Below are 16,657 nucleotides of genomic sequence, written 5' to 3'. Positions count from 1 at the left end.
CACAAACTAACTCAAAATATCAGAGAAACACAGAACATCAGGAGCAAAACTGGAAACACAGAGCAATGAATAACAAAAATGAGTGCATCAACAAAACAGCAATCACTGGACAAGACAATCAACACAGGAAACACTGGGGTAGCCCTCACGGTGTCTTGGGGGAGTGAGGTGCTGCAACATCTAGCAACTGAAGTGCCTCAGGGCTCAGTGCTTGGACCACTTCTCTTCTCCATCTACATGACATAGTATCTGTCATTCAGAAACATGGCTTTCCTATCACTGCTATGCTGATGACACACAACTATACCTCTCATTCCAACCAGATGATCCGACGGTAGCTTCTCGCATCTCAGCCTGCCTGACAAACATTTCGGACTGTATGAAGGACCACCACCTTCAACTCATCCTTGAAAAGACAGAACTGCTTCTGATCTCGGCCAACCCAACACTTCCTCACAACTTCTCCATTCAGCTAGGTTCGTCATACATAATTCATTTTAGGACAGCCAGGAACCTCAGAATTGTGATTGACAATCAGCTAAACTTCACAGACAGCATTGCTAGAACGGCCCTGTCCTGCAGATTTGCCTTATTAAACATTAGGAAGATCAGGCCCTTCCTATTAGAGCGTGCTACACAACTCCTTGTCCAAGCTCTTGTTCAATCCAGACTGGACTAATGCTCTCTTGGGGGCATATATGGTCAAACCGCTGCAACTGATCTAGAATGCAGCAGTGACAGTGGTCTTTAACGAGCCGAAGAGAGCCCATGTCACACCTCTCTCTCTTCATCAATTTGCAGTGGTTGCCAATAGCACCTCGCATCAAATTCTAGGCACTGATGTTTGCCTAAAGAATGACCACTGGCTCTGCACCCCCATACCTAAACTCACTATTTCAGACTTATGTGGTTTCCAGAAGCTTGCGTTCTGCAAGTGAACGGCACCATGTGATACCATCCCAAAGTCAAAATCACTTTCACTGATCTTTACTTGGGACTGTTCCCAGCTGGTGGAATGACCTGCCTAACTCAACCCGAGCAGCTTTTTCATCAACACCTGACCTGTTAATACTATCACTATATTTATTTTATTTTATAAAAAAATAAAAAAATTCTACGTGTACTGTGCTACGCAAACTTGGACTTGTCACAGCAATACACCTTACTGATATCTGAGTAGCTCAATTTACTGATGGTTGCCATTCTGTAAAACATTAAATGAAGCAACAGCACAATTTTTCACTTAGCTCTCTTGGGATTCTGCACGCATCTGTGGGGACCAAGTAATTTATAAATGAGACTCATGGGAACTTCTGAACTGCAGTGTTTGGCCATGATGAAAAATCACGGTTGTATTTTATTCCACAGTATGTGCACTAACTGCACTTAGGTGTACTTACCTAAGAAAGTACTGGGTAATATAACTACATGGGTTAAGGTAAGTTCAGGGTTAGTACCTTATTACCCAGTTATTGCAATTACTATAATAAGTATATAGTTTGTACACGGGGAACAGGACTGTAAAATAAAGTGCTACCAAAATCACTTTGAGCCAAAGTGCTGTTAAGCAAACTTTAAGGCAGTCTTTCAAACCCCTGACAAATGATTAAAACAAATGATCTGCAATCCAGTAATATCAGCTATGGTTGGTAAATAGATGCATAAGAAATTAATATTGACAAATTCATTATACTGAACTGAAGCCACACCATGTCTAATTGCGATGACTGATGCTGACTAAATAGATGGAGCCAAAACTGATTATGAGCCATAAAATGAGCCCCTAAATTGTTATTTTGTTAATGTGTTAGCTATTGTCCAGCTGGTCTTGTCAGACCCAAGGGTGTATAGTGTATTGCATTGTATTGTATTTATTTGTGTCATATGTCTGATGTCCTGTCATGAAGTGCCTTGCGACTGCGCCACAAACCCAATTGCCCCACGGGGACAATAAAGTTATCTACTACTACTATTGATAAACGAGGAGCGTTAAATTGCTAAAGGTGTTTAAAAGTAGTTTGACAGACACATTAATGTAGTCATTTTGAATGATAGCATGCATTGAACACAAATGGTTTGATTTGGTGTATAAGACTGTTTCAATTAGAAAACCTCTCCAGGGGTGAACGATAAAAAGTCCATCCACATTACTGATAGCAACCTTTTCTTTTCTTTTTTTGGAAGTTTTTTTCAAGCTACCCACATTAAAACATAATTTAATCAACTACAGCTCCGCACTGATTTCTGCCAGGAAATAATTGCTGTTGTTTTGCCAATCATCACACACTGAATTAAAAAAAAACACCTTCCAAGAAGGTTAGATAGATGGATGGATGGATGGATCAGTGAGGTGCGTACGAGAAAACTAGATATTCATAACAGCCAGTGAGCATGTGAAAGTTTTCAGTTCCACAATTAAGCAGACGTTTCTCAGATTTTTCCCGTTTGCAAGCAGCTTTCACGTCATGTTCACACAGGAGCAGAATACAAAATTACACCCGTAAATTTTCAGGATTCACAACTGCATTCTTGGAAAGCCCTTGCTGTGTGAACGGAACCGGACTGGACAACTATAGTTGTATGTCATACAGTATGAGAGAGCTGTTCTGGTTTCGGTAACGTATAACGACAGAGATTTGAGCTGTGTCATCTAAAGGTTTTAGATCTAGTCACTGTTCTCCACCAGAGCTGCTCTCATCAGTTTTGTGTTCTTGCTGCATTCACACTGTACAGCGAGACAAAGCGACATAATTCAATTAATTTCAATGGAGGGCAGGTAATTTCCTGCGACACAAGCGACAGTGACTTTTGGTGACAGGATGTAGGCGTGTTCAGCAATGCGATAAATTTGTAATATGTTGAACTTTATGCATATTAAAGGTGCAATGTGTAAATATTTTGAGTATCTATTAACAGAAATGCAATATGACATCCATAACTGTTTTCAGTGCTGTATAAAGAACTTACTTAATAATCCGTAATGTTTTTATTACCTTTGAATGAGACATTTATATCTACATAACCGCGGGCACCCCCTTCTATGAAGGTCGACATATTGTGACGTCATGTTTCTACTGTAGCCGACAGCGAACAAACAGCGCTACAGAGCGCGTTTCGTCACTACCTTGAAAGAGAAGCCGCAGAAAGCTAGAAGCCATAAACACCAGACTTTTTCCTTGTCAGTGGTGTAAAATATGTCGTTGGATTGTTTCATGTAACTTAGTTCTTCTCCCTCGCTGTGTTATGGCTTTGCTATGTGGGGATAAATGTGCTGGTTACGTTCGTGAGACAGCTGATTAGTAGGCTACTCTTGCATTGACCGTAAAAACAGTATGTTACAGGAATCACCAACCCGTCGATCGCGGTCGACAAGTCGATCTTGGAAGCATTTTAAGTCGATCGCGAAGAGTTTTCAAAATCAGAGAAAAAAAGCCTATTGTGTGTAGTAAATGGTGTCTAGGGGATGCGGAGGCGCGCGCGCTGTTACAATCATGTCATTTTTGCCGCGCGCACCTTTGGGCTCATGCGGACGCGTCGAGTATAAACAAGGCTTTACCAGCTCAGCCACAGTAACAGCTCATATTTAGCCAGCTAAACATTTACTACCCTGTTAGAAAAAATATATAGTTGCATAGTTTCATGTGGTTCTTCTCCCTCGCTGTATTATGGGTTTGCTATGTGGGGAGAAAATGCTGGTTACGTTTGTGAGACAATCAGCTGATTACTATTATTATATAATATATTAAGACCCTTGATCCTCACCTGACTATGGCTTTGTAAACTTTATCCATGATGTGGTTTATAATGGACTGTGGTACAGAAACAGTGACAATGTTACACACTCCTGGCTTACTCTGGCTATTCTCTGCTGTCTCAGACAACGATTTGTCCCGTTTTAGCCACCGTAGCTTCTTCGAAAGGGAGGGGTGAGCAGTGGGCTGAGCCCTTAGTGCAACTCGCAACCGAACCGCTAGATGTCGCTAAAAATCACACACTGCACCTCTAATGTCAAGCTCCGCCCATTGGCTCTGCAGTTAACAGCCACTCTATATTCTTATAATTTAGGATACGTCTCGGTGTACTGTGGTACTCGCCATGCGGACTAACGGTGCATTCACACGGGACGTCAGCGTTAACGTTTCACATTTACTTTGAATGGGTGACTTCATCATGCTTTACCTGTATTGAATTGTGGGTTCCCTTGAGTCACATCCATAGACTGTAAAAGGCCACGTCACTGCCGTTTCTTCTGGCAAAATTTGAAAAATGTTCAACTATCAAGCGCCAGCGCAGCCGTCAGCCAATCAGATCGACGCCTTCATGCAAATACCAGCGCGCTGCAGTCCAAGCTGGAAGCAATGTGATAGTCACTAAAGATCAAAACAGCACCAAGCTTCAGACACGTCCTCCGTCAAGCATCGACGCCTCGTGTGAATGCAGTGTAAATGGTTTTGTGAACCCAGATAGACCACCGCTTGCGTTTTCGCTGCAGATAAATAGCCGCAATGGCAAAGAGCAATTTGGTGTTTCTTGTTAATCTTTAAAGGGATACTCCACTTTTTTTGGAAATAGGCTCATTTTACAACTTGAGTTTTACCATTTTTGAATCCATTCAGCCGATCTCCGGTTCTGGCGGTACCACTTTTAGCATAGCTTAGCATACATCATTGAAGTGGACAAGACCATTAGCATTTCTAAAAAAAAAATGACCAAAGAGTTTCGATATTTTTCCTATTTAAAACTTGACTCTTCTGTAGTTACATCGTGAGACCGACGGAAAATGTAAAGTTGCGATTTTCGTAATGATATGACGCAGCGCCTGAAAATAGTTCCGTTGTGTTGACGGAAGGTAGCCTATTTTCAGGCGCTGCGTCATATCATTACGCCTGCTGCACTCATGGTACGGCATAAAGTTTCTTGATTATTACACAGGAATGAGAGTATAGTTCCTAGCCATATCAGCCTAGAAAATCGCAACTTTACATTTTCCGTCGGTCTTAGTGCACGATGTAACTACACAAGAGTCAAGTTTTACAAAAGGAAAAATATCGAAACTCTTTGGTCATTTTTTTTTTGAGAAATGCTAATGGTCTTGTCCACTTCAATGATGTATGCTAAGCAATGCTAAAAGTGGTACCGCCAGAACCGGAGATCGGCTGAATGGATTCAAAAACGGTAAAACTCAACAGTTTGACTCTGGGGGAGTTGTAAAATGAGCCTATTTCCAAAAAAAGTGGAGTATCCCTTTAATATTAAGCATTTTATGTACTGATTCCATTTATATTTAGCCTAGTGTCTTCCTTACAAAATGTTTGTTTTTAGAGGCAAGAAAACTACATAAATACATGACACTAATGGTCAGTGTCTTGTTGTGATAGCACCAAAGAGCCACATAGTTTAGACTGCTCTGGAGAATCAACTATAGTTGCCTGTGCACATTTACTGAGATAGGTGTTTTAACAGAAAAATAACACTTTTAACAGCATTCAAGATTAAACTGAAACATTCTGACATAGTGTATGCTAACCAACAAAACAGATCAGCTGTAAATTCATAATGACCTGCTCTTGATGTGAGTTCAACACATTGGTGCCAAACATATGGTGAACTCCATATGCTCCGCTTCCGTGACATTATCCAAACTGCGAGCACTATTCCAGGACAGCCTACATACTGTAACCCCCTGAGTGCAACTTCGTGACACCAGCAAATGTAGCGTAACATGATTTCTCCTCTAAATTTCATCATTTGAATATTGAATTCTTTCACTTTTTCATAGTTTTAATGCCTGTTGTTGATATCGAGTTACAGCATGTTGCTGTATTGCTCTTGCAGAAGCTGTCACGGGCCGTATGGGAAGGATATCATAACACGAGGAGGTGGAGAGAAGGCACCTGCAGACCTTTTATTATCCATCCACAGTGTAGCTCTGCATTCAGAGTCATGACATTGTTGGTAGTGCCTCCTCTGTGTGCTCCCTTAGCCGTCAGAAAGTCTTACCACCCTCCTTCATTTTTCAAACAGCCCACAGGTTCTCAGCTTCACAAAGGACACCGTGGATGGAGCGCGACAGCCCCCGCAAAACTGTCTCCCTCATTCTAGCTACAGACAGGAAAACAACTCAGAGATGGTTTTCATGCCACTGAGTGAATCATACATGTCAAATGTAAGCAAGGATGACAGATTTATGTGATGTGGACTCTCTGAAAAAGTTTGTATTACAGTGTCAAGGTTACACATCATCAATGCATCAATGATATTGTACAAATAATAATTCGCTACATTTATATAGCGCTTTTCTGGGTACTCAAAGCGCTTTACATAGAAGGGGGGAATCTCCTCAACCACCACCAATGTGCAGCATCCACCTGGATGATGCGACGGCAGCCATATTGCGCCAGAACACCCACCACACACCAGCTTACTGGTGAAGAGGAGACGAATGTGATGCAGCCAATCAGTCTATATGGAGATGATTAGGAGGGCATGATGGACAGAGGCCAATGGGAAAATTTGGCCAGGATGCCGGGGTTAAACCCCTATTTTAATCTCAAATACTGTTTAGGATGATAGTATGGACATTGAGACGCAGGGTATGTAAACATATATATATATATGATGACATAATGTGGGGCTGGCTTGATTTTATACACAAGAAGTGGATTGGATGGTGAAAATTGGTGTTACCTAGCAGATCTGAGCAAATGTTGCTAAAATAATAACTAAACATTATCTATATATTACGCTGAAAAAGGAGAAAGTATTTTAACATTGAAAGAAAATGACACACTTCACCTTTAAGCTACTTTAATTCATTTAACTCAGTACTTGCTTATATGATTACATTTTCAGCCCTATAATGTGAAGTGTGACCCAATCCTCATTATAGACAATTAAATGAGTTAGAGAAGTCATCACAGAATACAAGTGAGTGTTGTACTAGTACTCGGTGACAGGGCTCTATATTATGCTTTTACTGTGGTAATGAGGGGAAGCTAATTCCCACAATTCATTTTGAAAGATTTCACTGCATGCAAATTGTCTGACTAATTACTGCAATTTAAGCACCAACCTCAGAATACAAATATAAATGGGCATGAGATGTTTTCTAATATAGTCATTTGTTGATCGACTTTAAGAGTGGATTAGTATGCGACGGTTTGCAATATATACATTAGCTCTTAGGAGTGTTTTTCTCATTCCCTGGGTTGTCTTTTTTCATTTCATCATTTTTACCACTTTCCCTTCCCCCTTTTTCCTTGGTCTCTACCTTTTTTATCTTCTTAGTGCACAATAGATGCTCAGGTCCATATTCATATCCTTAACGAATAAAGCCACAGTGGCACAACTGCAGATTGTGAGCAACACTGACTGTAATGTGTATTTTTGTGTATATTACAAAAATATTATATTTGTGTAATGTGTATATTTATTAATATATACAGTATATGCGTGTATATACATATATCCACACATTTGTATGGTGTATAGGGTATAAATACCCTCTATTTTAGATATCAGCATCAGCATTGGTCATTAAAAAACAATAAAAAAGAGGAGGAAGCGAAATAGAAGAATATGGAAGTGGTCAGGGCTAGGGAAAAAGAGGCAAAGTTGGCATGTCAATTTTGATAATTGAGCTTGAGGTAATAAGAAGTTTTAAGTTTTATCACCAAGTCGTGTTGATCAATACAGCATTTCATGTTGAATTTTTATCAGCTAGTCAGTAGATGTAGGTCGTAGCACCAAACACACTGTGAAATGATTTTGTAAATTTCAGACACTGTCACAAAACTATTGCAGGCTATCTTTGGTCGCAAGACCGTGACAACGGTCGTCTTTGAACTTCTCTCACTGTATGACGTAAGACCACCATTTAGGAGCCACAAAAATCGTCACGATTGGACATCTTTCGTCTGGGACAGCCCAAAATCGTACAATGTATACTATACATTAGTAGTACGTCACCCCTACAGGAAGTCGGCTATTATGGGTAGTTTGAAAAACGCATGCTCTGGATTTTGATATACTCCTCCAAGTGGATTCATGCGATTGCCACCAAACTCGGTCACCATGAAGCAGAGACAAAGATGATGCTAAATTACGAGCGGATTTGTGATATCTCGAATGGTTTGGCTGTGGTGAGGCAACAAATTTATGGCAAAAAAGGGAAACAGGAAGTGTGTTATAACTTCTGCATACTTACATACAGATTGACAACTGTATCTTCTTTTAAGGAGGCTGATCACAAAGTTATAGCACCAACTGGCAGCAGGAAATTTGTCATTTTCAAAATGCTATGAAATCGGCCACTTATTTTTACCCGATTTACTTTAAACATCATCAGAATAATGCCAAGACTGGCGGAGTAGAGAGGCCAAAGGACCAGGGCAATTTCGATGGCCTAGAAGCCTGAGGCTGACGGAGGTGGCGACGGGGGAATGGCGTGGAGGTCGGAGAAAGGTAGGAGCCTGATGACGCCATAGGGGTGGAGGGTGTATGCACCGCCAGATTCCCGGAAGTCCGTGGCGGAAGCTGAGCGACGACCACTGGAGGCCGACCTGAAGAGACGAGTGAGTCCAGCAGAGTCTCAGGGCAGACGGGAAGATCTCTGAACGGGACCGCAGCAAGCAAAAAGCAAATATACGGACGGGCCAGCGAAGAAGGTGAGGATTTGAGGGTTGGGATCTGGGTGGGAACTGGATACGCGGACCAAGGATCTATTAGGTTCAGGAACGCCCCTGCGGCTCCAGGGCTTTGATGGTATCTGGCTCTGGTTCCTGGACTAGATTCGTGGGTGGCTCGGGCTCGCTGGCTGTTAGGGAGAGGCCACAATCCTGGAGCATCCAGCCCAAATACCCCAGCAACCTTTGTTTCTCGGGGAGGAGGAGGAGACGCAACGCTGGTTAGTCCATAGATTTTTAATTACTTGTTTTAGAGGGTTAGTTATTCTGTTACAGATTGGTGGTTGTAGAAAGCGCATGACGAAGGAGAGGATTAGAAATACAAAGTCTTTAATCAAATAGCAAATTTAAAAGAATCACGACCACATTCAAAACAAACAATAACCGACAAAGGACTGAACAGAACAGGTATATATAGTATATATTACTATGAGTATATATACACATAGTAAATGAGGAAACTAAACAGGAACAGCTGAACAAGGATAAACTAATCAGTAACCACCATAGAAACTAATGATAACACGAGAGGAATTAACTAAACAAAACATAATTGTGACACTATGACATGAAATTAATCTGAATTTAAATGATCTCATAGATGTGGCTGTTGTGGTTTGAGGTCATAGTGGCTCCAGTTGCTGCAGTAAATGTGGCATATTTAAACAACTTTGATGCAATCCTTTTATATTTACCCACATTAAATGCATATTGCTACCGGGGTGGAGGGGTCCCAGAGGCTTGGGCCCGGCATCGCTGCTTGCAGCTATATTTGACGGATTTGGTTTTCTAAACTATTTGATTTGTTTTGAAATGTAGATCATAATAATCATATACATTTAGTGGTAACTTCTAGGAAAATTAATTGAATATGCTTTTGAGTAATTACTTTTTAAATAAAATCTATTCAATAACAAATAACAACATATTAATTCTCAAGTAAAATGTGTAGCTTAAAGGCACACTATGCAAGAATTGTACCTTAATATAACAGCTTCAAAGTCATTTCGGTGGTAAACAAACTCATAGTAGGGCGAATGATCCTGGTAGTAAAGCTTGGGGGGTTGCCGCTGGAAAAACCAGCAATGCAAGTTTGAGAGGAGCGCCCCCGACAAATTTCGGAGAATCACGACATGCTTTACGGCAACGACGGGACACAAAACAACCACAACATGAAGCACGAAGACACTTGCGCGCATTTCAGACGTGATACTCGACGATGAAAAAAGCAAAGAAAACGCGGTCGGAAGAGACTAGAAAAAGAGCCTCTCAACCCGTAAATAAATGCATCGATCCGCAAGTTTTGTTTGAGTTCTTTAATGGTCTAGTGGTATCTTTTGCCAAGCGTGTCAGAGGTTAACTTACAGGTTCTAAGTTTTTTCTCTCTCATCAAAACTGAATATGTTCATCAGTGGTTACAGTCTATATCAAGCAGGGACACGTTTTTGTGCATTTTATTTTGTGATTTCACCGGAATGAATAGAGAGTCTCCGCAACTGCGATAGATTGAAGAGCGCGTCCGAGTGAAGACTGCGCGCGCGCCGCCACAAGAGACACTATGATCTCCATGACACAGATAGCAGCGGACACGAGCGCTCAGCTTGAGTTCAAAAACACATTAAGCGCTAGATCTCTTATTTAATGCAAAAAATACACACTATGCAAGATTTGTACCTTAATATAACAGCTTCAAAGGGGTATCAGAATGTGAGTGCAGAGACCAGTCTATGGCAGAGACGCTCTGCGTGAGTGGTATTTACGACAGTAACATTAAATACAAGTACTCCGCAGCGACTCTATGGTTCGCTGTTTGACAAAAACGGAATTCCTGCATAGTGTGCCTTTAACAATTAGAGATAGAAAATGAAAATGGCAATACCTTAGCTTAAATAATAATAATAATAATAGAAATACAACTAATAATATTTTTTTTATTTTATGTCGGAAAACAGAAATAAAAATTGTATTATTTTAATTAATATTATTAATAACATAATAATATATAATACATATTTATGATTTAAATATAATATATAAAATAAAGAATAAAATAATACTATATCATTAAAATAATAATATAAAAGTATATCATTTTGTTAATATAATAACAATATTATTATAAAAATAAAACTATAAAAATGAACAATACAAAGTACTGACATCAGCAACATGAATCATTTACAGCTGTCAGGCAATACTGTCTAAGAAATATGACTCGCATTTAATTGGCATCTGGTTAATGAGAAGACACTAAGCCTTAGATATTAGACACAGAATGCTTTATTAATGATCTTTCAAGCAAACAGGAAGCCCACTCAATCATGATCAGTCTAGGGGTAACTGTCAGGATGTGTTTAGAGTATCTGCCTAAAGCGGATAGCACAAAGTCAGCGCAAATCATGGTTTTCCTGCGGCGGTAATGAGATGCATTGGTTCTACTGAGGTTTAGGATATGAAATATTACCATCAGAAAGCAAATCTGCATTCTGAATAAATAACATCTAACTGGAGGTGTTTGCAGTCATATACTTTCACAGATATACGCTACCTATGAGGATTCTTGTCTATATTAATTTTCTGAAGACTGCTAAAGCCTCCTAAATAGTGGGACCAGAAAAAGAGCAAGGACCAAATTATGGCTGCATTAGAAAATCCAAAAGCCACCGCACTAATCTCCAGCCAACTCTGGCTGTTTGATCCAAAACCTCCTGAATACTGAACACTTGCTGTGAAACAGCTCCTAGTGAATAGAGAAAAAGCAAAGGAAAATGCTTGAAAGGTTGTTAGGTTGTTATGCAGTTCAAATCAATGATACAAAGTACTGTTACATAATTAATAAGCTTCCTGCACAGACTCATTCACGTTAACATTTCAAGCAGGTGAGAAAGTGGTCACTGTCTCAGGAGACCTTCCTCCTGTCAATGATCTAAGAGGAAAAAAGATCGAATTCTAAATATCATTTCCTCATCTCAAAATGGATTATAGGATTTTCTGATGGATAACACTTTCTAAATGGATCAATGGATTTTGCTATACATAATATTTTAATACGTATTATTTGATGGACTAGATTCAGTGTTATTTTAGTTTCATTGAGATACTATTATAGGTTTTCATTAATATTTTGAATTATAGATTGTATTTTCCGCTTTTTAATTATTGTTAAAGGTTTAGTCGTTTAGTTGTGTTTTTGACATTTTTATTATTTTATTTTTCATTTTATTTTTTTATTATGTACTATATTTTAAGCTATAGCCTACGGAATAATACTATATCGTGTTTATTAATTTTAGTTTTAGTACATTAAGTTAAATTAAATGAAAATAATAATTTTTCCCTTGGTTTTTGCATATTTTATTTTATTTCAGTTAACGTTCATTTTATTTCAAGTAACTAAAACTTTTTTTATGGTTTTGGTTTTAGTTTATATATTAACAATAATAATAATAATAATAATAACCCTGACTAGATTTGTACAACTTTTCTTTCTTTTTTTGCCACCACAATACTAGGGTGTTGCTATTTGGTTGCTAAAGATTGCTTTCTTGACAACATACTACCTTTGAATTATATTATATTATATTATATTATAAATATTTGGGACAAAACACAACTTATTTCCAAGCTACATTGCAAAATGTAGCCTGTAATGTTCATTCCAGTGCACTGGATGAGACAGATCTTTTCTTGCTTAGGTCAGCAAGCATATGTTGATCTGACATGAGGGGAGAGTCAACTCAAACCTTCCTGTCATGTCGATAGAATCATTTCCTGTCACTCATCATTTAGATGACAAACCATCATTTTAAAGGTGTACTCAAGGTCATTTTGAACTTCAATAACCTGAGTAGTACTTTTGTAAATATGTCTGAAATCATATCACTGACCTTATTAAATCTTTGTTTGTCTTTTGTTGTTTGATTGATTAACATTAATGACACAGACAGCAACATGTATAGACTGCTGTCACTATAGGAGCTGCACGGATCAAATATACTGTTACACACGCATTTTCTTTTTTAACTGTGTACGTTCACTTAATACATAACCAACTGTTTACATGAATAATAACCAAGACAAGCGTTTTGTGTGTATTTGGCCATATAAGCTGCGGAAGAGAATATTCAGGAGCGGAAGATTCAGGATCGCTCGATGTTCGAGAGGTGCGTGCAAGTACCGAATTGAGTTCTTTTCTGCGGCACTTAGCTCTTTTGACCATGTTTGGGGCAAATATGGACAAACCCAACCGTTGGGTTTAACATTTTTATTTCAAAATTTAAACCAACGGTTGGGTTTTTCCATATTCGATCCAAACAGGGATGAAACAACCCAGCATTTTTTAGTGTGTTGCAATATTTCGATAATTTTGATATATTGTGCGGCCCTGCTAATTGCACATTGAATTTCATCAGTGCCGTAGTTACAGGAATGGTGCAGAATATTAGTTTTCAGATGTGAAGGGGGAAATACAATGCAAAAGAAACTAATTACTCTGGGTGTCTTATCGGCTGGAAACAGAGCAGTATGCGGAGTCCCACTCACTCTAGATCCGTAGTAATAAAATGTATTATGGAGACATAATAGATTAATATAGAAACTGCACATTGCATGTTATATGACATCTCTTATCTTGCATTTGGCATAAGAGTATTGACAGCCGTCGTGCACCTAGACCTTGTTGTTTTTCTACCCCTTTTTATTCTCAAACACAAATGCAGAAACAACCATAACATTTTGTCACAGTGACACTTCTGACATGTCAGCAGTTCTCTGGCCGTTTACCGCCAATCTTTCTACACATGCTTAATGGTCAAGGCACCAGGCAGAAGATATGCAAATGAGGTGGAGACTACAAAGTTGTCTTATGTTTCAGTTAAAGATGCATCATATGAGTCATCTGCAACCATCGATGAGAAACACTGCTCCTTCACACTCTCACACTTACAACCTTCCAGGCTCTTACACAAACATTGCGCCATTTGCTAGATAACAAAGGTGATCATCTTTATCAGTTAAGCACGAATTACTATGCAAACACTGACTAGGCAAGGAGATACAAATCTGTATTTGAAAGGGATGTGAAAATAATATTTATATGGGTGAAACCTGTCAAGAACATTTCCAAGTCATATTTCACCCCAAAGTCAAAGGAAACCGAAGAAAATTAAACCTGTTTAGGACCTTTTGCATTGACATTTCACAACAATTAAAGTCGGCATGAAACGATAGTTGTAATAGTCTTTTCTTGTGACGTATATACGAATGAAAAAATGTAGGGTGGGACTAGATTTTTTGTCTATCGAGAGTTGATTGGATCGTTGTGGTTTGCTATTGCTGGAATCTCATGAGAGTGACAGGTATTTTTATATTGAATTCAAGAACAGTTTGTTGTTATCTGATGTTGAAAATGGGTATTTGTTATCATATTATTTTTTATTTATTATCGTAATCATTAGGACACTGCTTTGTATTATATACAAATATTTTACTGTTTACTGCACTTTGTTGCATAGAAGCTCCTGAATCGGAGGTCTCGCACATGATTCACAGGAACCAGCTTACTTCTGGATTTAAAAATAAGGCGGATATCAATATTTGTCATGTGCTAACTTTGATTTACAGTGATATTTTGTGCTTAATTTTGCTTAACAATGCAAAACAACCCATACAGTAATAAAGAGGTCATCTCTGTTTTGATGTTTTCTCATTCACATGACATCAAAATGGCGTTTTGCAAACACTTTACTTTGGCAGACTAAGTTTTTAAAATATTTCATATTAAAATAAATTATATTTTACAAGATATTTGCTTCACTGCTTATGTTTAATTAATAGGCTATATAGGCCTATATATATTAGTAATATATAATATAGCTACCTATATTATTATTATTGCTATATTAATTCCTATTGCCAAACTACCATTTCCTTACTTTTTAAGCTGTTTAAGACTTGCGACCGCAGCCATATAGCAAAAACTTACAAATAATAACCTTACAAATAATATTAAAATGACTTTTAAACGTTTTGTCATAGTGTATTCCAGTCATTTTTGTATGCACGTAATAGCAATGTTCGTCAATGAACCATATTTAGATATTTGTGTAGGCTATGATTGATAACTTGTCTCATTTCGGTTTCTTAGAAAAGATCGGCTCTGAGGTAAACGTCCAGCAGCTCTTGCCATCTTCACAGCGAATTTACACCAGTTCAAGCCTATCTGATTCGTTTGCGCTACTAAACAACACACATTTCGAACTCAAATATTAAAATCTTAACGTAGAAGTTAAAACGGCAGCCTGAAGCTCTGTCGGAAAAGCCCTACTTCTATTAATCAATGAGTCACAGGAAAGCACTGCAGTAGTAACTGGTGTGACGGACCGAAACCGACAGAGGGATACGGACAGACAGTTTCTCTGAAAGTATGAATGAAAACCGAGTCGAATCAATGTGACCAACGCCTGTGCTGAGCAAGCATGTGTTTAATGTACTTTGACGGATAAATGAGTTGAAACAAGCTTAGATACAGTTTATAAACAGGATATGAAAGGGTCGTGTGCATAGATTTGTATTCTCTCGCACGTGCACGCGCTGCCTCGCTGCGGCTCTAGTTCACACAGATGTGTAAAAAAAAAAAAAAAAAAAACACCGGCATCAAAACGCATTTTATCGTCATCTGCATTTAGTCTTTGCTCATGCAAAAGATAAAACATGCTGTTTAGCTTTACCAGCTCTGTTGTCATGTTCTGCTGTGTGGTGGCAATCATGTTTGCAGGATTCAGCACCGATCTCCTGATGCAGTTCACTGCTCTTCCAGCACTTGAAAGCCTTGTTTGAGTTGGTGTTGCTGCAAGTTGCACTGCACACCCCACTAGCGGATCTGTTTGATATGATGGTGTAAAGTTGGTCATCCCTCTCTCTCTCTCTCTCTCTCTCTCTCTCTCTCTCTCTCTCTCTCTCTCTCTCTCTCTCTCTCTCTCTCTCTCTCTCTCTCTCTCTCTCTCTCTCTCTCTCTCTCTCTCTCTCTCTCTCTCTCTCTTTTCCACAGTTACAGTAGGATATTAATCAAGACAACACGTTGCTTTTTCTGGCTTCAGCCCCTTTTTCGACTTGAGCGATCAGTCACACTGCACACTTGATGAACATAGATAGATAGATAGATAGATAGATAGATAGATAGATAGATAGATAGATAGATAGATAGATAGATAGGGTGCATGGATGATAGGCTACATCATCCTATTAATAAGGAGAGAGAGCAGGTAGAAAAATGGAGTCACCATACTATTTATAGGGAATAGGCATAGATAATAAAATATGTATGCATCAACAGAAAGGAAATATTAATTAATTAATTTATCTAATTAATTTATGTATGGCCTACTTAAATTACCAGCATGAAAAACAGCCCAGGACAGGGGTTTTCAATATTTTATGCCACGAACCCCCAAATATGATCATCCTCATGCAAGGGACCACCATCCTAAAAATTTAAAAGGCAGCTTGTATGTATTATGACCCGATTTACACTGTTAAGATTAACCCATTTAATCCCAAATTTTTCCCAGACACAAAAATATCCAAATCATGTGTCATTAGTATCCCTTTGTAACAATCAATCATATTTTTTTTTAATTTTCATGGAAAAGTGTGTGAAAAAGTTAGTTTTATGATCGGTCACAATTGTGACCGGTGGGATACTGTGTTGTATCAACCATTGGACAGACTGAATATAGGTCTATTTGACCTGTGCAGTGTGTGTGTGTGTGTATGTGTGCGCGTGTGTTTGTGTGTGCGTGTGTGTATGTGTCTGTGTGGGGTTTGCGTGTGGGGTGTGTGGTATGTGTGTGCGTGTGTGTGTGGTTGGGATGTGTGGTGTGCATGTGTGTGGGGTGGGGGGTGTGCGGTGTGCGTGTGTGTGGGGTCTGTGTGGGATGTGCGTGCGTGTGGGGTGTGCGTGTGTGTGGCTTGCG

General features: G+C 39.0%; 1 protein-coding gene across 2 annotated transcripts in view; it reads right to left on the bottom strand.

The window, feature by feature from the left end:
• The window catches only part of LOC130090503 (inactive dipeptidyl peptidase 10), a 55,357-nt gene extending 39,764 nt beyond the window's left edge, over positions 1–15,593 (bottom strand). The window contains exon 1 of one of the 2 annotated variants that reach the window (XM_056257899.1): positions 15,413–15,593. In XM_056257899.1, the coding sequence (XP_056113874.1) occupies positions 15,413–15,451 (39 nt within the window). In that variant the 5' untranslated portion in view covers positions 15,452–15,593. The remainder of the gene's footprint in view (positions 1–15,412) is intronic. The other variant, XM_056257898.1, reaches the window with a different exon arrangement.
• Positions 15,594–16,657: the final 1,064 nt, after the last annotated feature.

This window comes from Rhinichthys klamathensis, unplaced genomic scaffold (genome assembly GCF_029890125.1).
Source record: "Rhinichthys klamathensis goyatoka isolate OS25496 unplaced genomic scaffold, OSU_Roscu_1.1 h1tg000147l_1, whole genome shotgun sequence".
NCBI classification, from domain to species: Eukaryota; Metazoa; Chordata; class Actinopteri; order Cypriniformes; family Leuciscidae; genus Rhinichthys; species Rhinichthys klamathensis.
Note: the sequence above shows the minus strand (reverse complement) of the source record. Positions and strands in the feature narration are given on the sequence as shown.